The 25038-nt window shown below is 38.2% G+C and overlaps 1 protein-coding gene across 2 annotated transcripts in view; it reads right to left on the bottom strand.

Moving 5' to 3' along the window:
• Nucleotides 1-7852: 7852 nt before the first annotated feature.
• The window catches only part of lgr6 (leucine-rich repeat containing G protein-coupled receptor 6), a 368527-nt gene continuing 351341 nt past the window's right edge, over nucleotides 7853-25038 (bottom strand). For both annotated transcript variants that reach the window (XM_072277748.1, XM_072277747.1), the window contains exons 15-18: nucleotides 18145-18270; nucleotides 14132-14292; nucleotides 10204-10284; nucleotides 7853-9973 (exon numbers count right to left, since the gene is read on the bottom strand). In XM_072277748.1, coding sequence (XP_072133849.1) covers nucleotides 8721-9973; nucleotides 10204-10284; nucleotides 14132-14292; nucleotides 18145-18270 — 1621 coding nt within the window. In that variant the 3' untranslated portion in view covers nucleotides 7853-8720. The remainder of the gene's footprint in view (nucleotides 9974-10203; nucleotides 10285-14131; nucleotides 14293-18144; nucleotides 18271-25038) is intronic.

Genomic DNA, 25038 nt, shown 5'->3' with positions numbered 1-25038 from the left:
CTAGATCTAGTATGGCATTCCCCCGGTCGGCCTGTCCACATACTGTGACAGGAATCCATCCTGGACACACTTAACAAACTCTGCCCCATCTAAACCCTTGGAATTAATCAGGTGCCAATCAATATTAGGGAAGTTATATGAAGTGACAAACTGACTACCGGTGAGAATAATGTATGGAGACTACCACACACTACTTGATTACCAGTGGTAACCTTCTGGGAGAGACAGCTCAGACAGGAAGCTTTTCCAGGAAACAAAACTAGACACAACAGACCTCAAGGAGAAGGTATGAAATGTAAATTGTTGACATAATTGGGTGGCACAGGTCTTTAAACTCCAGCGAGAATGTATCATAATCTCATGCCAATGTGGTCAACAAATAGCACACTCTGCTGCTAAAAAGGAATCCCTCATTCCAATAACTACTTGCATTGTGACTGCAACAATCAAAAAGCTGTCTTTCCAGCCTCTAGATTATCAAAGAAATAATTTTCATGTATTTATGCAAACAGCCAACAGGTGTTAGATCAATTTCTGAGTTTTATATGTTCTCTCATGAAGTTTATCTATACCTTCTGAAAAATGATATTTAGGATACAAATCAATAGTGTGGTGGATGGTTTGAAATGGATGTGCACAATTAACAGCTGTATTTTATTTGCAATGTACCTAACAACCTCCCCATTTTCCCCAGGTAAACCCTCCAACTAATGTCACCAAGGTAGAGCACGTATGTACAAAATGACCTCCAGGTCAGTAAACGGAATTAATATCAGAAAAAGTCAGTGAGTTCTGTTGTGCAAAATATGTCTGTTGCTAATAAGCAATGTATGCATGTATGTATAGTCTTTTATCCTAGCTACAAATTTAATCTATGACAGGCCTGAATTATACCATTCTGAACTTTGGCAACTGTTTTGACTTCCAAGATACCTCCATTACCAAGGTACCTTCTACTTCTCTATTCTGGGCTCTACTTTTATTGTCTGCAACTCGCAATCCTATTGTCTTTTTCGAAAATGGAAACAATTATATTGCTTCTTCAAGTCTTTTGATGGATGGTTTTCTTTCAAAAAAAAGTCTTCAAATTTCACCTTTCTGCATCTTATTGTTCACACCATTGGCTTTTTCTTCCACAAGGAAAGTGGAACTTTGAATAATGTTGCCAACTGAAATTCTCACTAGCTGGGTGCTGCCAGAATACATGGATACAACAAAATAGTTCCAATGTTTTAGCAGTAATTTATCACGTGTGATGTTTACTATCTGTGGTTGAACAATTCCTATTTTTGAATTGACTGGGGCTAGATGGTTATCCCTTACAGAGGAAATAGTGGCCATATATGACTAGCAAAAAACCACAAAGTAATAGCAAGGGCGATGTGTAGATCATTAAACTGGAGACTGGATAATGCTAAGACTGCCGTACATAAATTGCTTCCATCCGAATGCCACACACATGAAAAAATGAGGCACATCGCAAAACAACATCCATTTTAGATATAAGGTGTAGATGATAGTGCTACAAATTGAATCTGTCTACCGGTGGGGCAATGGTATGGAGACCACACACTATTTGAATACCATTGGTAGCCTTCTGGGAGAGACCATTCAGACAGGAAACTTTTCCCATAAACAAAACTGGATACAACTCAATTAAAACAAGCTGGTGTTCTCATTTAGTTGTTTCAAATCTAAGGAGTAGAACGTATAGTGGTGTAATAATCAAATGGTTCAGTTACAATACTAGCAAAGGTTAGATCAACTTAAAACTTTTAAATAGGTTTCTCTTTCTTTTTTGGTTTACTGGATTTATTTGTAAATAACCTACAGGACAGAACTTTGCACACTGAATATGAATGAACGAAAAATTTCAAACAGATTAATTCTGTAAATACGCTGCTCAGCAATTAGGTGGATTGTGTTACACATATGCAGTTTGTATTAATGTAACCCAATCCCAGGTTCAAGTGGAGTGCAAGATGCTGTCATAAAAAACGCTGAAGTAGTTTGTTATCAATGCAGGACCTAGCAGGTGGATTTACCTTTATTTACTTTTTTAGTAGTTGGTCCATATCAACATTCAACAGATGATCTAATAGATGATTGACATTCTCAGAGCAAAACTTCGAACAACAAATGGAAGTCAGAAAAGGAAAAGGAAAATATTTACCTGCTGTTTTCTTCTGTCGTTATTAAGGTAGCTCTTCAGGTTCCATTGGACAATGTAAGGTGGAACAGGGTGCTTGTTTCAGGATAAATAATGAAGAAAATGTTTCATAGGCTCTCTCCAACTTTTAAAGGCTGATTAAACTTTTCTAAATATTTGTATATAATTATTCCTTCTTTATTTTTAGTAGTCCCTAAGGACTGAGGAGGCCTTCTGCTCCAGTCTTTCTCGGGATACTGAGGTAGATAATAAGATCAATGTAGGATCTGCCAAGGCTTCCACAGTTTGAGTAGGAGGTGACTAATGTGACCACAGCGTGGGTAGGTGTTGTGTGGGTGTGTTCCTTCTAACTACTTTCATGGGGATTCCGTGTGCTTGTAATGTACAACCTTGAGATGATCAACATGATTTCAAATTTAGTCCTAAAGAAAGGTCCTGGCCTGAAACGTCAACTGTTTATTCATTTCCATAGATGCTGCCTGACCTGCTGAGTACCTCCAGCACTTTGTTTGTGTTGCTTTGAATACCCTGCTTTGAAAAGTCATTTGGATAGAAATTACCAAGAGCCAGTGGGAATAATGCACTTTAGGATATTCAACAAATGGTCATTGGAAACAGAGGTAACACTACTGTTGATACATTTATTTGGAACGGTATTTTTTTGTCACAATGTATTCTGGCAATGTCAAGTGCAGAGAAAAGGCAGATTCCATTGTAGAGATGGAGACCAGAGTTTATTCATAAGAATTCCAGCAAAACATTCATGGCCGAGCCGAACGACACCGCATGATGTAACATTCTCAAAGCTAGGACCCCACAATGTCTGCTAAACCAATGCAAGTGATATGGAATCTCTGAGTCTATCAAAATAAACTTAACAAGTTTAAACAGAAAGCACCAGGAGACCGCATCACGAAGAGTGAGTCGCTAGAGAGAAAAAAAAACAGAAGGAACGCTAGACGATTAGTGGCTCTCGTTAAACAACAATTAACCAATTCATGTGCTCTTAAAAAGCTCAGAGTCCAACACTTTCCAGCTCCCCGCACAAACCAGAAGAGCTCATTACAGTTTTCATGTTCTGTGATTCAGTCTATTCCAAACAGCTGCACTGAGAGAACTTTGAGGAAACATGCTCTGGAAAGTTTGCAGTATTTCATTCATACTTTCACAAGCTTTATTTAATCAGTAGCCCTGTCCTTGCCCAACTTCATTTGCCTCAAGCTGTCAACTGTCATGCATTTGTATATAATTACATGGATATCAAAGGATGGAGTAATGCCATCTATGATCATAGATTCTTTGATATCTATGTCATTATATAAAGGGAGAGTGATTAAACATAATGATTAAACGATATACATTGGCAGCTCTTTGCTGTGAATGTTTATTCAATCTCCCTTTATTTGAATGTTCTACATGTTGTAACTATTGCTGTAGGTAGAATAAAGTAAAACTCCTGCAGCATCTATTGTCTGTCATAGGATACATTACACCTGGTGGCAAGGAAAGGAAAGGTCTATCAAATATCAGGAAAATAAGTCAGTGTTAAGAGTGGTGCTCTCAACTTATAAACCTCCATGGGTGTAGGATATACAACAGCAGTGAGTAGACCCCTATATTAAGATATCTAATTAGCAGGTCAAATCTGTAATAACCACAATTGTGAAAATGTTTAGACATATTATCCTCAGAAAGGGAAAGAAGTGTGCTGTACTTGTACATGGTTATTGTAAACAAGCCAGAGAACATGGTTGCATCACTGCCTATCCATACACATGAATTCATAAAGAATTCTTTGTTTTTGGTGTAGAATAAGTACCAATAACTGAAGCTCCTAAGTCCTGTAAATATTATTATAAATAGAACTTCTCAGAATTTTAATAGTGCCCAAAGTCCACTTTCAAATATCTTACACCCTCATTTTAACTTCAATTGCCTTGATTTAGTTTTTAAATTCCTTGATGTTTTCATTTCAGCTTCTTTACATTTGTTTCAGTGTACACCTTCCACTCTACCTAATTGCTTGGAGTCTAATTATATGTCATCTACTTCCAAGCTGTTTAAACTCTTCCGAAACCATGTATCCTTAACATCTATTGTTGCGTTATTGACTGGGAATTTACTGTGAGCACATAGTCCAGGATTAGAGGCTATACAATTAATGCAAGAACAATAGGCAGCCACATTTTGATGCAGCTTTAAGATCACAAAATAAGCTGAGTAAACAAAGACGGTTCTCTATGAAAGGAGTGAATGAAACAAATCAGCAAATAACTGCAGGTGATGAAAATCTGAAATAAAATCAGGAATGCTGGAAACACTCAGCAGGCCAGACTGCACACAACAAAAATCTCGGCCTGAAACATTATGAGTGCACTTAATGGGTTGTCAATAAACTGCAATGTGTTATCCTTATGTCTCATAAATATAAAACACTATGTATTTGAGGTTTCGGAAGATTCTTCCATTTGATATCCCCTGTTTGTCTACTTGACTGAATAAAAGCCTGCTACAATATATCTGCAGTTGCAGGCTCTGAGTGGTGTTTTAATCGCACTACACAAATTGTCAGTTTTTTAGTTTGTGCTTTCCCTAAAAAGACATTGCTGACACCAGATGCTAGAAGTGGAACTGGGTTCTGTTTTCCTTTATCAACAGTTTTGGCTTCTCTACTTTCAAAAATTAAACACATTGATTATTGCAACAGAAAATTCAGTAACCATTTTTATTCAGATTTGAGTAAATTGGTACTGAGTAAAGACGGAGGAACACCCATCCTTAGTTTCTCTCTCCACAGATGCTGTCTAATCTGATGATTATTTCCAGCATTTTTAATTTTTATTTCCGATTTTCAGCACCTGCAACTTTCATCCCACAAATCTGTTGCTATTCATGTGTGAGCTGAGAGTTAGTGGTATTTTGACTTGAACAAGCATTGCAATTGAACCTGGACCCGCTTCAGCCCTCATCTGTCATCTACCTACAGTAGATAACAACAGAAATTTCAGATTAGTGATTGGAAGTCAGATCCAAGATCTTGGTTAGAGCAGGGATCATTTATGGATTCCTCTTAGTTTATATAGACCAACTACTGATTGGAGAAACTTTCTGAGGCATCAAAGAGCCCCATGTGTTAAAATCTAGTATAATTCTTGTCTTTCCTACTTGTTGTACTCAAGTTCACTTACTCAAACAGTTGGGATTGCACCAACAACCAAAATTACCAGTGTTAGCTCCATAGGAGGCAAGGGTTTGCTATGGGATAGAACCGATGAATTGCCTGTTCCATGTCGGGGGAAATGCATTACTTTGCATACCATATCACTGAATACTGACAAACTTATTCCAGGTAGATCTGATGGATGCCACAACTGTGCAGCAATGTGCGTGAAATTCATCACCAGAGAGCCACAAAGTCAGTCATCATATTATGTGAAATAACATAAAGCAGATAGTTAATAGTTTCTATTATTTTGACTGCTTAATACACCAGTGCAAGGAGAGAGCTACTTTAACATTTATAGGATCAGATAATTTCAGTATTAAAGTTGGTTAAGCACTGTGCCACAGCAATCACAATGTTCCCAAAGGATCATCACCCTCAAGGGAAGTGTGTATCTGTCATGGATAGATCTGAAATACCACAGAGTTATGTTGCTGCATTTTTCTGCTGGAAGCATGCAATAAAATTGCTCAATAAATTAGTAAGAAGTGATTAAAATGGCCAGGCACTAATTAACTTTACATCTGATGCAAAAACCTTGATAATGTCTCGTCATTACCCTCAATATTTCATTTTAAATATTTTTGAGAAGTAAATGTTGTTAATCAGTTTAAAACTATTGTTGGCTTAAGGTGGCTTTATATATGTTCTTTGTGTGCAGAAATTAAGAAATCTGGGTTCCTTTCTCTTTTATCAAAATTGTCATTAGTGTGCTTTCAAAGGGGAAATCAGACATTTATTAATACAGGATTTCTGCTGTTGTTAACAAACTAAATTTATTCTTCTTATGAATTATTTTGAAATTAGATTAATGACAGGCAATTGAGCTGTTGTGGCAGATCTTTTATATTACATCCATGAGCACTGGTTGAGTAAGAATTATAACCGCTAAATATTAGCAAATTATATTTTTGAAAAATGTCTTAAGTTTGCTTTTATCAAGAAACAATTGATCAATTGATTTTTACTCCCTCCCCTCACCCCCCCCCCGCCCGGGTCACCTGTGTTAGGGCACATTCTGGGATTATGGTATACTTTATACTTTATTGTCGCCAAACAATTGATACTAGAACGTACAATCATCACAGCGATATTTGATTCTGCACTTCCCACTCCCTGGATTACAAATCAATAGTAAATATCAAAAATTTAAATTATGAATCATAAATAGAAAATAGAAAAATGGAAAGTAAGGTAGTACAAAAAAACTGAGAGGCAGGTCCGGATATTTGGAGGGTACGGCCCAGATCCGGGTCAGGATCCATTCAGCAGTCTTATCACAGTTGGAAAGAAGCTGTTTTCAAATCTTAATCAGAAACCAAGCTTCAGATCTGAATATGGATTGGAGGTTGAATTTAAAATACAGCTCGGAGCAATGGTATTCATGAAGCTGCATCTTGGAGTAAATTGCAGACCAGGAAACACCCAATTGACTGATATATGCCTGCATATACATGAATGCAATGAACACCCTGGTAATACCTCAGGCTCAGAAACCACAGCAATTAACATTCATTTTGGGTGCATTGTTGGGAAGACTCAGGAATTTGAAAAAAAACATGTAACTCAAAAGAAGCATTATGAGGGCATTGTAACTATTGAAATTGTCTGGTTACCATTGTTCTTAAAATATAAACATGTGCTATAATGCTGGGTTGGGGAATCTCTGTCTTTCCCTCTGTCTCTCTTGACAACAGCTGTCAGCTCATGTGTGTACTGAACAAAGACTTTTATATCTACCAGCTGCATCCCTCTGGTGACTTCATTCACAGTCACGACACCCTCTTCCTTGCCCTTCTCCTATGGTCCACTCTCCTCCCTTATCAGATTATTTCTTCTCGAGCCCTTGACTTTTCCCACCCACCTAGCTTCACCTATCCTCATCCAGCTTGCCTCTTTCCCCACCCCCACCTTTTTATTCTGGCATCTTCCCAATTCCTTCTCAGTCCTGAAGAAAGGTCTTGGCCTGAAATGTCAGCAGTTTTTTCATTTCCATAGATGATGTCTGATATGCTGAGTTCATCTAGCATTTTGTGTGTGTTGTTTTGGATTTTCAGCATCTGCGGAATTTCTCATGTTTATGTTTTTTAACATGGTGTCTTCCTTGTATTCCAGCCAGCAACAACAAGCATTCTCAAGAATATAGTTTGCTCCTAATACATTAATTTTTTGACTAGAAACAGGAAAGATCCTGAATAATAGAATGCTATGATATTAATCATGGTTTTAAGAGGCCAGCAATGATGTTGCTGAAAACTTTCTTTTATCTCCGAGTGCCATAATGGTGGATAGCACTTAGGCCTTGTTGTTGCTTGCTTTTAACTTTCTAGAATTAAACAAATCAATAAAGAAGAGATCAAAAATAAAATTGGAAAGATCTATGAATTCATGACCACAAAGCAGGTATAAGAAAAGAATGATTTACTTTGACATTAATTTGCTAAGTTTAGTCTCTTAAAAACAGAGTACAGTACATAAAATATGTACATCCAAATAACTCAATATTTTTACAACTAAGCAGTAAAAAGTAACATTTTTGTCAGTAAAGCGATATATAGTGTACTAGTAAGAGGTAGTTTTACTATACATCATCTGTTCAGCGGTCCAATTATATGAAAAAGAAGGATTTATAAAGGTCTCTATGGAGAAAGTTTTCTATTGCAATAAATATATTTCTATTGTTCATTTAACATTTACTTCTACAAAGATACCAAAATATAAAAATTCAGCATTTTAAAGCCATCATGTACTCATGCTTTTTTATCCGAAAATAATATGAGATGAACAATTTAACTATTTACCCTTTGCTTGGGTAATTTGTCATATTAATAATGTAAAAATATAATGTAGATTGTACATAACATTATATTGTCATATAACTCAGCAAGCTGCCAATAGGTTCCATGCATGTTTTCAACATAGAATGCATTTACATTGGTTCATTAGGACTCCCATGATTCAAGTGCTAATAGATTTTCCCTTTAATTAATTTAGTAATGAGAAAGGAACTATTTCTTAACATCTTGCAATGACTTTTTTAAGCCTACAGTATGTGGTTCATTGGTTTCCGGCTGCAATGTGCAGTTAATAGTTCACATACTGTATAGTAGCCAAAAACCACTTGAAGACCAGTATACGTCTGTAACTAACTCCTGCCTATCCATTACTTAACTAAATTTAAGACATTGCTCTTTGTTGACTAATTTTTGCAGTTGATTGCAATATCATAATCTTGTTTTGTCATCTAGTGTTCTCTTAATCAGTTCTTTATATCATCATGTGATTCCCAACAGTTGTAGCTCTCTTGGGATTATGGCATCCCAGCACTTATACATTCGATGTAAAGGAAGGTCCTTTGGTTGGATAGAATCTGATTGGAATGTTGTTACGTGCTTGCTCTGTGACTTCTGAAGAAATTAGAAGCTCCTCATCAGTGAGATGGGATTGTTGTGTTGAGTAACCTTCTTCTTTACCTTTCATCTGTTGACATGGAATTAGAGTTACAGGTGGAAAGGGATAGGCCTCCATCATCTGACGATGACTTGACAGGACCCCAAGGCTTTCGTTTGAATCAAGGATGATTTCATTATCTGCAAAGGTCATCAGCGCCAGAGTGGAATCGCATGACTGCTTGTCGATGTCTTCTGAACTGAGGGAATCTATGCTGACTGGTTTCGATTGGTACTTTTTTTGCCACTTGCACTCACGGAGCATGCGAAGATCCTCTTTGAAATGTGGATTGAATAACAGATAAAGCAAGGGGTTTAGGCAAGCAGGCAGTGGAAGAACCACAAGTAGGATTGATTTAATTACTTCCGGGCTGATTAAGAAAAGATTGAGCAAGGAAGAGAATGTAAGGAAGGCTACAGGGCAATATAGAATGCAGTTGGTGAAGATCAACCAAGCCACGTGCTTAATCATGGCACAGTCCCAGATGCTATCAAATTCCCCTTTCATCAGATCACAGTAAAGTTTAGTGTAAGTCCCAGTTATAACAAGGAAGCAAAGGGTATTCATCATGATCAGAGCTACCATGAAGCCCAGAGTAGAAGGCTTTCCACCAGGGATAGGTGATGGGAGACAGAGTGGTGAGGTTCCAAATTCTCCAACTGAGCATAGAGGCAGTGCAGCTGCACTGAATGATAGGATTGTGCAACAAAAGGCAGCTACTTTCACACTGCCGAAAGATGGTGATTTCCCATACGCACGAACACAAGACACTGAGATACTGCACTGAACAGCTGCAAGAGTCAGGAATAGTATCGATGCTTCTGAGGCAAATACAGATACAAATCCAGTGATTCTGCATCCCAATCCAGTTTCCCATTTTGCACCATGTTTTGCAAATTGTCCAAAAGTCATTGCGTCAACAATTGCTAATGTGCCGCTATACAACCCTGTTAACATGTTGGCTCCTGCTATCAAGCCAATAACAAATTTCACTGGAGATAGATAGCTAGGTGATGCAAATATAGTTGTGATGACTAGTCCGTTGCAAACTACAGAGATAAGGACTATTCCCCAAACTCCAAGACGAATTATCCAGCTTTCAAAGAGATATTCACATGGATTAAATGGACCTGTAACAATTTAAAAATACATATCACATTAGAATACAGAAATATCAATATGTAATTCCAATGACTTATTTTGTATCATTTTAGCTGTGAAAGTTTTTATTTACATAGCATAATAAGGTTATAGATGCTTGACATTTTATATCTGAAATGGGATTAAATGCTTAATTTTGCAAAGCGTGTTATTGTGATTTATGTATTCGATTCACTTAGTGAATATTTTGTCAACTGACCTGGATCAGGTGTACACTGAATACTGAGATGCAGTTTGGGATCTTCCATATCAAACTGAAAACCATCCATATGCAAGTAATCTATGTATTATAATAACAAATATGGTATTAGTGTAGGGGTTCCTGAGAAACAGCAATGGGATTAGATATTATAAACATATATGAGCTTTGCAAACTTCACATTGCATTGAGTATACCTTTAGAACTACAACTATATTGAGCTTTCCACAAATTACATCTCCAAAAAAAAACCTAGTTTTCAACATATAAATTCCTATATTACTGTGATTTATGTTCACAAAGAGTACAGAGTTTATGCTGAAAATGAGGTTCACAGGGATCACAGTTCAATCGAATCATAAAGGTGCACAGAGACTCTGTTGTGGTGGTTGAAAGATACTTGGAAAAGAATGAGTAAACTGCTTAAGTCACAGAACTTTGGCAACAATGGAGCAATGAGCCAAACAGGTTGAGAATGATGGTAACCAGGCCCATGAAACAAGGGGAAAACTTCAAGGTGCTGGACTGGTCAGTTTTATTCATTGTGGTACTGTACTTAGTAGGAGAGATTGTGCTTGGCTTGGAACCCTACCAGTATTCTTGCAATCACATGACAAAGGAAGAAGGCTATGACAACAAATGACAGGAACATCAGGTTTCACATGGCAAGACACAGCAACCAGAGCAATTAAGGTAAACTTGTCACTTCCTCTGCCCTTTCTGTATGAACTTCTTATTTGCTTATAAGACAAGAAGCACTTCGAAAGAATTTAACATAGCTAATATAAGTACTAATATAAATGAATTTTCTAATGTTTCCTATACTGATGAACAGAACTATCTTACTCTATCACCAGTGAAGAACACAGGTATGCCCTTGAATCAACAAAGGTTTTTTGATCACTTCCCTTCAAAAGTTGGAAAAATATTGAGGGATCACTGACAATACTTCTAGTCAAGATAGCGCATGTGTACAATGCTCCTTTGGTTGATATCTTCTGGATAAATCATGAAACCATATTTTTCACTTCTTTTATGTCTTTCACATTTCTTTCTCATCTTGAAGGTGATTCTAGGACTGTTGGAGCCCGTGTTTTGCTGTTTGGAGATTTTTTTTGGGTGCTTCAGCGCTCTGCAGTCTCTGCGAAGATCGCGGGATGCAGAGGCAACATGAATGAACCTTGTGGTGACAAGGCTCAGGATAGCACGCGTGCCGACCCCATCTCGCTGATTATAGTATCCATTGTTTGCCATCCAATTAAAGCGACAAGGGCGATTGAAACATCAAGGAGAGTGTGGAAGTTCGGAGATCGTTTGGGTGTTCCAGGGCTCTGCAGTCTCCAAGAGGATTCTGGGAGGCAGCTTGCGTGATCTTTGTAGCGGGCACGCTCAGGATAGGGTGCAAGCTGATGTTTGGCTCCATTTCACTGATTACAGCACCCATAGTTTGTCAATTAAAGCGAAAAGGGAGATTGAAGCACTGAGGTGAGTGCAGAGGGTGAGCGCCAGCTGGATGTCTTTTGAGTGGTTGCTCTGTATTGGAGAGGAGAGAGCCAGCTGCTGTGCTTGGGCCCGGACAGTATTGTCCAGTTTTTTCCTGCACTTTGGATGTGGACTTTGGATCATAGACCCTATTTTTCAGTCTTACTCTATTTTTCAGTTTTTATATTGTTTTTATTTTGCCTGATCTTCTTGGTTTTTTTATGCAGAGAGGGGGATTTGGGGCTCAATGGGCCTGATTCATTTTGTTTGTTTTTTTTGTGTGGGAGGAGGGATTTGGGGGTTGATGTGCCTGATCAGTTTATTTTTTTTTGTGCGGGAAGAGGGATTTAGGGGTCAATGTACCTGATCCATTTTGTTTTTTTTGTGTGGGAGTTGGAATTTGGGGATTGATGATTATGCAGCCTTTCATTTCTTTCTTGGTTTCATGGCTACCCAGAGAATTGAAGAATTTCAGTGTTGTGTACTTTGATAATAAAAGAACCTTTGAAGATTTGGTAACGTGATCTAAACCTCTGATACTCTTACACCCAGCTGATCAGTCAGCCCTCAAATTCATAATTCGGCACAAGTATATAATTTGAATTCACTTTCACAATACTGCACTATCTCCTGATAACAGCTTATGTCGCAAGTTCTGTTATCCTATTTAAATGCTTGCATCCTGCTCTGCTCTCTATACACACTTCAATACCTCTTGAAAAATAAGGTTCACTAAACCTCTTAGCCTTTCCTTTTATTTTAGTAGGAACATACAAATTCAGTACTCTAAATATTTCACTTTTGAACGCCTCCCATTTACCTTTAGCAGAAGATTACTTATCGCAATCATCATTTGCCAGATTCTTGAGGATGCCATTAAAACTGGCCTTTCTCCAATTTAGAATCTCAACTTGAGGACTTGTTCTATCTTTTTTCTTAAGTGTCTTGAAACTAACAAGATTATGATCACTAGGTCCAAAGTGCACCCCTACACACATTTCTGTCACCTATCTTGTCTCTCTCTCCAATAGGAGATTCAGTATTATACTTTCTTTACTTGAGACCTCTATATATTGACTAAGGAAATTTCCCTGAACATATTTTAGAAACTCTGTCCCATCCAGTCATCTTACAGTTTGGAAGTCCAGTCAACACATAAAAATCATCTGGTTCTTAAGCCAACTGGCAACACTCTAATCATTACATTTTAGCAATATTATCATCACTTGGATAACATAGCATTAAAATGGACTTTGTTTTTTTAAAATTCCAATTGTGCTCTTTCTCGTAAAAATGTGTGTAATTTGGTTTAATTTATGCTTTTTTTCTTGTGAGTGCTGCCTTACTTGCATGTGATGCTGCTGCAAGTAAGTTTATCATTGCACCCATGCATACATGTACTTGTGTATTTGACAATTAACTTGACTTTGACCTTGGCCATATTAGAAGGAAACATGTGCAGTTGGTAACCGGTATGCGGTGCATTTTGATTCCAGAAGGCTCTTAATAAAAGATTTGTTCACCATTAGTTTTCCCAGCACTTGCTGAATGCCAGAGGAGATTTAAGAACAGGTTAGCATCAGTAGTAAACATCGGTAAAAAGTACTTGTTATAAATATATACGAAGGACATCAGGTCTACTTCATGATATGAAGAAGGAAATCAATTTCTTGTTTGTTTATGAGAAAGTAAATGGAAGTCAATATATATTGGGAAGCATACTTCTATGTGCCTCATAATGCAATTGCTAACGTAAAACTCTTCTCAGTAATCATCAAATGTGTGGCATGATCAGTAAACTCCAGGACAAGACCACTCTTAATTAGTGGACATCCTCCTAATCTCTTTGATTTCCTTTACTTCCTAATCTTGTTCAGTCTCAAACATAGGGAAACACCCGTGATATGTCTTATATAAAACTTCATGAAATTTAAGTGAAAAGCAAGTTTTGAAACAGTTTACAGAATTCTTCCATATGTGTATGTGCCATTAAAAGCAACGTCTCAGAGTAAATCTGTAGCTACTCAGTGGACCAATCTCAATTATTTTTTTTGTATTCATCCTAGGCACTGTCTGCAAAAGTAGCATTTATTGCTTATTCTGAAAAGATGATGGTAAGGCTCTGAGATTGGTGAATTCTTACAGGTAGTTCACTCTTGCCTATTGTTGCAACTTATTAGGTACAAACTTAAGTGTTATATTTTCAGGGGTAGAAATATTTGCTCTTATGACTTTGTCCTTTGCACTTTGGAGCAAATATATCTTATATCACTAGCAGTTTCTACAGGAAAGCAAGGTGCATTTTCGAAAGGGATCAGCAGTAGATCCAAATCAAGAACACTTGAAGTACATTGGCTGCAGCTCTGAACCCTGCTCCGACCCAAGAAGATTTCAGGTCTCAGCTCTCTATGCATTATATACCCCAGAATAGTAATACTATAATTACAGTTGCTTTCTGGCTGGATGGAAAATACTCCCATTGCTCTTTTCTGGCTATCTTCATCATCACGAATAGCAACATCTGAATCCCACAGGTTGGGCAGTTTGTGATTATTTTTGCAGGAACCATACGCACAACACTGATAGGCAAATGGCATTTCCAGCACCCTGCAATCAAGATATAAAATTTTCCAATTACTTTATAGAAGCTAAACACCTTCAATATTCAGTCTAGACGCTTTTGAGTTCAAAGTTTATTATCATTCAACAATATACATGTATACTATCAAATGAAACAATGTTCAACTGCACAACACAAGGCATATAACTCACATGCAACACATAAGGTAATAATACCATAAATAAATTAACAATTAACATAGTGCATTTATGACACAGGGCAAAAAGTATTCTGATAATGCATTAACAGTTTACTTACAGTATATTCTTAGTATCACAGTGAGACACCATGCTAATTTTCTTGTATAGAGTAAAACATGGAATTCTTTTCACTTTCAGCAACACACACTAAATGTTGGAGGAACTTAGAAGGTCGGGCAGTATCTATGAACATGATACAGTTCAGTCCAAGACATGTCATCTGGAGTGGAAACAGTGATGGCAGAGGCCAGAATAAAAGGGTGGGAGTATAGGGGGGAGCAAGAGCTGGCTGGTACATAGAACATAGAATAGTACAGCACAGTACAGGCCCTTTGGCCCACAATGTTGTGCCGACCCTTAGACCCTGCCTCCCATATACCCCCCCCACCTTAAATTCCTCCATATACCTGTCTAATAGTCTCTTAAATTTATTGGTAATAGATAAATCCAGGTAAGAAGTGGAAGATAGGTGGGTGGGGGAGTGTAGGGGTGGGGGACAGTGGGAACAATGTGAAAAGCTGAGGGGTGATAGATGGAAGGGGCAAATGGGTGGAAGAAGAAGGAATATAATCAGAAAAGACAGTAGATCATGGAATGAAAGGAAATCAGTGAGAACCCAAAGGGAGGAAGGCACAGGTGATGAGGGCAGGGAAGGGACAAGAGAAGGGACAAAGGTTCTGGGATGATAAGGGAAGACAAAGTGGGGAGGGTTGCGGAACAGAGGGGAGTGGTTACTAGAAGTTAAAGAAATTAATGTCGATTTTTACCTGAAACCCATTTGTTACTTTATGCAGATGCACCGTGCTTCAGTAAATTTTATTATGATGTTCTGCATGGGTTATGAACATTTGCACAACCAGTATTGAGAATGTGTAACTACAACCATGAATATTAGCATTTTCTTTATCCAATGGGTGCCAAATGATATCCATTGGACAAATATGATGGAAGGAGCATTTAGAAGTAAATTATTAAATGGAACCGTAATGTCTGTAATGTCTTTGCCCTCTTGCATCAGCATGTGTAATATACGTTTTGTAGTTCAAGTGCTTTTTAGAAACAATGTTCATACTGCCTGCCACAGAAAATCACTTCACTATTCTGATGGCATTCATACCAGCTTAAGATTGAGTGGGTTGAGAGCTTCAAGCTGCAGGTGTGAACATCACCAACAGCTTGTCCTGTTCCACTACACAGGCACCAATGCCATGAAAGCTCAAAAACATCAATGCTCACAAGACTAAAGAAAGCTGGCATGTCCCTGTTGACCCTTATCAATTTCATCAATACACCATAGAAAGCATCCTATCTGGATGCATAATGGCTTGGTATGGCAACCACAAGAAACTGCAGTGGGTTGCAGACACAGATTAACACATCATAGAAATCACTTTCCCTTCTATGAACGCTAATTATACTGCCTCAGTAAAGGCTGATTTATACTTGTGCGTACAGGCTACGCTGTAGGCCTGATTTATACTTTTGCGCAGCCCTATGCAGTAGTAAGCATGCGTTGTTGTATCAGCGTCGCTCTGCAATTCACCGCCAAAACGCTAGTTGGCTGTGGGGTTTCTATGCCACTGTGTTGAGTTTCTTCGTGACAGACATGGACGAGGAAATGCATTTCAAATATTTTCGGATGTCGGCAGGTAGATTTTACGATTTGGTTCATCGCCTCCAACCATATATTTCGCATCAGCGAACAGACATGGCGGAGAAAAGCCACCGGAAATGCGATGCTACCAAACGGACCAATCACAGTTATTGTGGTCTGCGTCGCCGTGACGCGTGAGTTACATTTTTGGGGAGGTGCACGTCACCTCATGGCATAGGGTACGCGGTACCTACTGCATACATTTGACGCAGAAGTATAAATTGGGCTTACAGCAGCACAAGGGCAGCTTCTACCCCACTGTAGTAAGACTAAGGAATAGCTTCCTAGTAGACTTCTGACCTCACAATTTAACCTGTTATGATCTCACACGTTATTGTTTGTCAGCACTGCACTTCCTCTGTAGCTCTTATGATTTATTTTACATTATTATAGTTTTAACTTGCTGTACCTCAATGCACTATGTAATGATTTGATCTGTATGAATAAGCTTTTCACTGTCTCTCTAAACATGTGATAAACGAATGCCAATATGAAGAGTAATGAAACAAAATAATAAAATGATTTTTATTTTATAGAGATGCTGCCTGGCCTGCTGCATTCACCAGCAACTTTGATGTGTGTTGCTTTGTTAAAATGACTTGTTAGGACAAACCCTGATATTAATCATGAATTACAGCAAACACTGCGTACAAGAAAATTGTTCTGTATGGATTCACTTGTAACCAATCGTCCAATGGTCATTAACAGGGCAGTTGTTTTTCTCTGACACACACAGTATGCTGGAGGAACTCAGCAGGCCAGGCAGTATCTATGGAAAAGAGTAAGCACTTGGTGTTTTGGGCTGAGGTCCTGGCCTGAAATGTCGACTGTTTACTCTTTCCATAGATGCTGCCTGACCTGCTGTTTCTCCAGCATTTTGTGTGCGGCATTTGGGTTTCCAGCATCTGCAGATTTTCTAGTCGTTGTTTACTGTGTCTACTCTGCTTCATGGAATATATGTTAGCCTAAGGAATTAATTATCTTGTTATTTTGTGTTGTCGCAAACTGTTGACTATTTCTCCTATTAAGCATGAACATAATGATTTCGAGATGTACATTGGAAAATGACTAATATAGTTTCATTTTAAATTAAAAGAAAGATACTTTTTGGATACAAATGTTAGATAATTTTCATTAAATAATTTTCAGAAGGCATTTCACTCTTTACTTTTTCAGATAGATTGCTTAACCATGGATTGTAAGCAAATATATTCTTCCCATGGATAAATGATGATTCAGCACAATTATCCTTTCAAATAAATTGCTCCATTAAATATAACACCAAACTGATATATAAACTTAGTTTGCCTCAAAAATCGTTTCCAGCAATGTATTTTTGTATTTTCTTATTTAAAATTTCACAACCAAATTAAAGTGATTAAAGTAGAACAAATTATTTGCTTTATAATCAAATTGATTTAATTTTTTAAATTAAAATAGTTTACACTTGTCATTTCTTAATGGAGAGTTCTCTGTGGGTACATTTCAGTAAACACTTTTCAATAATTTCTACTAACCATAACAACTATTTCAGTATGATTGTCATTAATTTTATTACCGATGCACAGTAAACACTTTTCAATAATTTCTACTAATCATAACAAGAATTTCAGTAACTAATATGATTGTCATTAATTTTATTACCAATTGCACACTCATTCTCCAATTAAGAAGACAGGAAATTCTGGTCACCAGATGCCATGACATCACAAACACATGCACATATGTTCTAACTATTTTGCTAATGTTATTAAGTTGCAAATACATTCAAAATGTTTCCAGTTCTGCTGCATGTAGTGACCAATGCAATTACTGTTTGATATAAATGAATCATTTATTATAACCACGTGAACCCTTAAATTTATGTCACTTCTCCAAATAGACTAAATACATTAATAGATCAAAAGGAAGATTATTGCTATTTTGTTCTGAAGGAGCATTTGAGAATTTAAAGGTTTAGGACTAAAGGTTTCTAAATTTCCTACCTTAACTTGGGAAAATTTTCTTCTGGAAAGGATTCTGATAGTGCAAGATTTCCTTTCAGCTTCAGATGTGTCAGTCCACTTAGACCATTCAAAGGGAGAGAGGAAAGCCGATTGAATGTCAGATCCCTGCAAAATATTGAATATATTAAAGATCTGCAGTTAAGAATACATTTGTAATGAATATGTAAACAGCAAATGAGATGTTTAATTCATTCATGGAAATGCACATATTTTGCACTTGTAAATATTGATCTGCTGATCAGAGTCCTAACTCCATTATTGATGCTACTACTGTTCACAACTGTGGGTGGCTACTTGATCGTTTCATCCATTTTGTATGATCAATAACCTTTCAGTCAATGAACTGGTAAGCAGAGAATGCCAGAAGATTTGGTGTGTCTGGTTGCTGGAATCATATCTTGCACTGGTTTAATTTAAACCTTTTTGAAGCATTCTGATCTCACAGGGAAACCTCACAAGTGTGCTTTTATAACTTGTTATTGCTGATGTAATACATATGCTGTGACTACTTCCCAGCTCACTCCTACAATCAGGTTAGTAGAGGAAATTGCAGTGAACATACAATTGACAAAAGATTCTGTAGGTGGTCTGCTCCTATTTCTATTTCATATGGTCTTATGATCCTATCAAACATAGCATCTGGTCAGAAGAAAGATCTGAAAGAAGTTAATATTGACTGTAAAATGCCTTTCAGGAAGTTTATTGGATGATAACCCCTCTGGGTAATAATCTGCATCCTAGCGTACTTAAGGACATGGAACTAGAAATTCTCAGAGCCCAATTGTCTGTATCCCATAGTAATTAAAGACATGAAACCACAAACAGTACTCTCACAGCTACCTGGACTATGCCTCTTCCCATCCTGTAACTTGTAAAGATGGCATCCTCTTCTTTCAATTGCTCTCCTCTTCTGCATCTGCTCTCAGGATGAGGCTGTTTATTCTAGAATAAAGGAGGTATCCTCCTTTTTCAAAGAAAGGGGCTTCTCTTCCTCCACCATCAATGCTGCCGTCAACCATATCTCTTCCATTTCACGCATGTCAGCTCTTACCCCATTCTCCCGCCATTCTACCAGGGATAGGGTTTCTCTTGTCCTCACCTATCACCCGACCAGTCTCCATGTTCAGCACATAATTCTCCGAAACTTCAGCCATCTCCAAGAGGATCCCACCACCAAACACATATTTCCCTCCCCCTCCACTTTCTGCTTTCTTCAAGGATCGCTCCCTAGGTGACTCCCTTGTCCATTTGTCCCTCCCCACTGATCTCCCTCTTAACACTTATCCTTGCAAGTGAAACAAGTGCTACATTTGCCCCTACACCTACATTCAGGACCCTAAGCTGTCGTTCCAGGTGAGGTGACACTTCACCTGTGAGTCTGTTGGGGTCATATACTATATCTGATACTCCTGGTGTGGCCTCCTGTATATTGGTAAGACCCAACGTAGATTGGGAGACTGCTTCGCCAAGCACCTATGCTCTGTTCACCTATAAAAGCAGGATCTCCTAGTGACCACCTATTTTAATTCTACTTCCCGTTCCCATTCTGATGTGTCTATCTATGGCCTCCTCCACTGCCATGATCAGGCCACACTTAGGTTGGAGGAACAACACCTTATATTCCATTTGGGTCGTCTCCTACCTGATGGCACGAACATCCATTTCTGGTAATGGACCCCACCCCTCCTCTCCTTCACCCTTTTCCTTCTCTCACCTTATCTCCTTGCCCGCCCATCTCCTCCCCCGGTGCTCAAACCCCCTTTTCTTTCCTCCATGGCCTTCTGTCTCTTTTACTAATTTACTTCCCAACATTTTACTTCATCCCCTCCTCTCTCAGATTTCACCTATCACCTTGTGTTTCTCTCTCCCCTCCCCACTCCTCAGCTTCTTTTCTCCGGTCCTGCTGAAGGGTCTCAGTCTGAAACATCGACTGTACTCTTTTCCATAGATGCTGGCAGGCCTGCTGAGTTCCTCCAGCATTTTGTGTGTGTTGCACAAACAGTAGATGGATTGTTTGTCATATTCCCACATTCATTAGACTCTTGATCAGTTATTATGGATTGGAGGTAGCCAACTGAAATTCAAGGTGGATGGAGGCAGAAAGTCTGGAAGTTTTGACTAGTTAGTCTGACATTGGTAGTGGGGAAAAGTTAGAGTACATGATTGAAGATGTAATAGCAGAGCATTTGGAAAACAGCAGCAAAATTGGTTAACGTCAGCAAAGTTTTATAAAATGGAAGTCGTGCCTAACAAGTATGCTAAAATTTTTTCAGTATGTACCCTACCGAGAGGGTAGAAGAGAATTAGTGAATGTGGTGTATTCAGACCTTTGGAAGACCTTTGAAATGATCCCTCATAAGAGGTTAATGTGAAAAATTAAAGCATGTGGATTGCAGGTGGATTACTGACATGAATGGAGAACGTGTGCAGACAAGAGGTAAAGAAAAGTGTTAAATGGGTCCTTTTTGAGTTGACACCATGTAACTTCATTTATTTAGATGAGGGAATTATATGTAATACCTCCAAGTTTGTGGATGACACAATGTCCTAGCAAAGTTTGAGTCATTAGGGAGAAACAGAGAGGCTCCTGAACGATTTAGGAAGGGCGAGTGTAATGGGCAAGCACTTGAAGTACTGTTCGAAGTTTTGATCTCCTTTTCTGGTGAAAGATGTTCTTGCTATGGAAGAAGTGCAGAGAAGTATATTCACTAAAATTCAGTAGAATATAGCCATAATGAGAGTGTACAAATTAGATGCAGGAAAGATGCTCATAATGATGGGGAAGTTCAGAACTAGAGGTTATAGACTAATGAGACAGGGTAGGACTGGTAGGAGATACAGGTGGATGTCTTCATGAAAGAGTAGTGAAGCTCTGTATAGTAAAGGAGGCTGAGGTCAAATGGAGGACAAGGAAATGGCAGATGAACTGAAAAAGTATCTTGCATCAGTCTTCACCGTGGAAGACACTAGCAGAAGTGTGTGAAGTTGCCATTACTAGGAAGAAGGTTCTGGAGAAACTGAAAGATCTGAAGGTAGGTCAGTCACCTGGACCAGATGGTATACACCACAGAGTTCTGAAAGAGCTAGCTGAGGAGATTGTGGAGGCATTAAGAATGATCTTTCAAGGATCAATTGATTCTGGCATGGTTCCGGAGGAATGGAAAATTGCAGAAGTCACTCCAGTCTTCAAGAAGGGAGAGAGGTCGAAGAATGGAAATTATAGGCCAATTAGTCTGACCTCAGTGTTTTGGGAAAAGTTGGGGTCAATTTTTGAGCATTTGGTTTTGGTCCACTTGGATGTACTTGATATAATAGGCCATAGTCAGCATGGTTTCCTTAAGCGAAAATCTTGCCTGACAAGTTGCCATGAATGAGGCTGCTTAACAAGTTAAGAGCCCATGGTATTACAGGAAAGATACTAGCATGGATAGAACATTGGCTGAATGGCGGGAGGCAAAGAATGGGAATAAAGGGAACCTTTTCTGCTGGGCTGTTGGTGACTAATTCTGTTCCAAAGGGGTCTGTGTTGGGACCACTTCTTTTTGGATTATATGTCAATAATTTGGATGACAGAATTGATGGCTTTGCGGATGATACGAAGGTAAATAGAGGAGGAGGTAGGTTTGAGGAAATAAAGAGGCTACAGAAGGACTTAAACAGATTAGGAGAATGGAAAAAAAGTGGCAGATGAAATACAGTGTCAGGAAATGTGTAATCATGCACATAGGTAGAAGAAATAAAAGCCTAGATTATTTCCTAAATGGAAAGAAAATTTAAAAATCTGATGCACAAAGGGACGTGGGTGTCCTCGTGCAGGATTCCTTAAAGGTTAATTCACAGGTTGAGCTGATGGTGAGGAAGGCAAATGCAATGTTAGCGTTCATTTCGAGAGGACTAGAATATAAAAGCAAGGATGTAACGTTGAAGCTTGATAAGGTACAGGTGAGGCCTTGCTTGCAGTATTGTGGGAAGTTCTGGGCACCTCATCTGAGGAAGGATGTGTTGACATTGGAGTTTCATGAAAATGATTCTGGGATTGAAAGGCTTGTCGCATGAAGAGAATTTGATGACTCTGGGACTCCACTCACTGGAGTTCTTAAGAATGAGGGTTGACGTCATCGAAGCTTATCAAATGTTGAAAAGCTTTAATAGAGTGGATCTGGAGAGGATGTTTCTTGTGGTGGGCTTGCATAAGATCGGGGGCACAGCATCAGAAGAGAGGGGCATCCTCTTGGAATGGAGAGGAGATGGAACTTCTTCAGCTTGAGAGTGGTGAATCTGTGGTATTTGTCGTCTCAGCCAGCTGTGGAGGTCAAGTCTTTGGATAGATTTAAGGTAGAGATTGATAGATTCTTGATTAGTCAGGGCATGATATAGGCAGAAGGCAGGAGATTGTGCTGAGAGGGAAAATGGAACAGCCATGCTGAAATGGCAGAGAGACCCGATGGGCCAAATGGCCTAATTCTGCTCCTATTTCTTAAGGTTTTATGGTCTAGTTCATTAAGCATTTAAGAAACTGTTAGAGTGTTAATGAGATTGAGGAATATTGGATAAAACAGGAACAGGCTACTGTATTTGGTGATCATCATCAATTTCATTAATTGGTAGAGAGGACTGAAGCACTAAATGGATTCCTTTGCTCCTAATTTATGTGTTTCTAAGGAAGATCCTGTTGGCTTAGCTGGGACATATAGACAATAGACAATAGACAATAGGTGCAGAAGTATTTATGCTGCTTTCAAAGTGAAATTTGGATGTTTGGGTTAATGAGGTAAAAATTGAGTCCATGAAAGCAGCGTTCAGGCCAGTTAATCTTTGCCCTTTACTTCATATCCTACCACCTTCAGCAACTTTAACATACTTAGTTACTGGTTTCACAGCGAGAGAGGCTGCCATGTTGCAAGCTGCCTGTAGGCAATGGTTGAGTTTGCCATTATTAATCTGAATTTCATAATAACTTGAGTTTCTCACCAAAGATTTTGTGTGTGCAGTCTGATACACTCACTCTACACCTGCTGAAGTCTACATAATCTCAAAACTGCTCCTATTGTCTTCTATGCTTTTTATGTGTCCTTATATGTACAATATTAACAATATGAAAAGCAGGGAACTTTAGAAATGTAGAGGGGAAGCAAACTGAAGTCTGTTACCCTGAGGCATGTCACACGAGAAGAATTCATAGATTCTCTAAATATTATTAATCAGAAATTACCTCTTTCAATAAGCTATAAATGAATGCTTGGATATATTAAAAGATGGGAAATGCTGTATATAGCCTGGACATTAATGTTCTGTGTACGGAAAGCGCTTGTTATTTGTTATGTTCCTGCTTCCAATTAGCATAAAACTAAAACTGATGTCATCGTCAGTGGTTAAACGATAAATATCTGGAAGTAAATGTGGCAAGTTGCATACATCTGAGCTAATAAATACAGGTGCAGATAAATTCATTTTGTCAGTAATAATGATGATTTCAGCTCCCTCAATGCCACAATGGTATAAATTTTAGAGGTAATGTACAACATGCTGATGTGAGCATATAGTCAGTATATAGTGTGTTTATTGTGAATGAATTTCTAAACAAATGTCCTTAAAGTAATCTAATTTGCATTGCTATGACAGGCATAAATAGGAATTAATATTTATATTTGATTATACACTGTCTCTTCTCTGAAGTAATGGCCACTTTCATCACTCTTAAAATGGTCACTCACTGACTAAGTTACATTTTGGAAAAAATAATGTAACCATTAGCTGCTTTGACTTAATTTTGAAATATTCCATTTTCAGTTGTAGATGATATTGAAATGAATTCCATATATTTCTGCTGCCGTTCAATTTTATTACTTGTTATATCATTATATCAGGGCAACTCGTCACGGAGGATATTTGAAAACAATGCATTGGTTTTATTCAAGAAACAGTACATGGAAACACTCGACAGATCCAGATTATATAAAGGAGAAAGAAAATTGCTACTGAATGGCAAAATAATTACTGGAAGTGCCAATTGCTGAATTTATTACTCTAACTTGACAAGCAGTCAGAAAAATACAGTGAATTTCAGTTAATTGAGCCATCAATTAATCGGAGAAGCCGCTTATTTGAGACAAAACTTATAAAGAACAAAAATTAATCAAGAAAACAGCAGGGATCCCTTTCGTTTATTTGGAACACTATACTGCTTAATTGGAGCAGGAGATTGATGCTGAACAGTTTGTAACTAGTACTAGTCACATGCATGCTGTGAGGCAGTTAGACACTATACTGTGCTTAGAGTGAACAGTTTTTTAAATGGTGTCAGTTGTGTATGTTTGTGTTCAAAAAGCAGTGATTTTTGTCACTGATAGTTGGAAAGAAATAAACAGTAAGACAATTTAAAATTGTTCTGCTCATTGAGGTTTCAAGCATTCAGGCATGGAGATGCCAGAAACAGCTAGGAGTGTAAATGAAATGATTGCACTACTTCAGCAAGTTAGGAACTATGAAGAATTTGAAGGTGTCAACAATCATCTTGAATGTTACAATGACAATGAAGATTTGGCAGATACATTTGTTGAAAACATTGTATGAAGGCATTCCACTATCTGCACTAGGTGTCTGCACTGACTTTGTTCATTTGCAGTCAATCAAAAGATCATATTTATTGTCGGTCAGATCCAATGATGATAGTGATACCTGTATGGGAGAGTTTTTAAAGTGGAAAAACAACTGCACTTGGACAGTTCTACTCTCTCGACTTCGGAAGTTCAGTTCCAGTGGTATGAGTAGTCACACAGACTGGGGTCTTCCTTGGTTGTAGTGGATAACCATGACTTCTTCTGTGCCTTGTCATGCCCTTCGCTTTCCATGAAGCATTGCAGAACCACTTTC

The sequence above is a fragment of the Mobula birostris genome, chromosome 14, assembly GCF_030028105.1.
Source record: "Mobula birostris isolate sMobBir1 chromosome 14, sMobBir1.hap1, whole genome shotgun sequence".
Taxonomy (NCBI): Eukaryota; Metazoa; Chordata; class Chondrichthyes; order Myliobatiformes; family Myliobatidae; genus Mobula; species Mobula birostris.
Note: the sequence above shows the minus strand (reverse complement) of the source record. Positions and strands in the feature narration are given on the sequence as shown.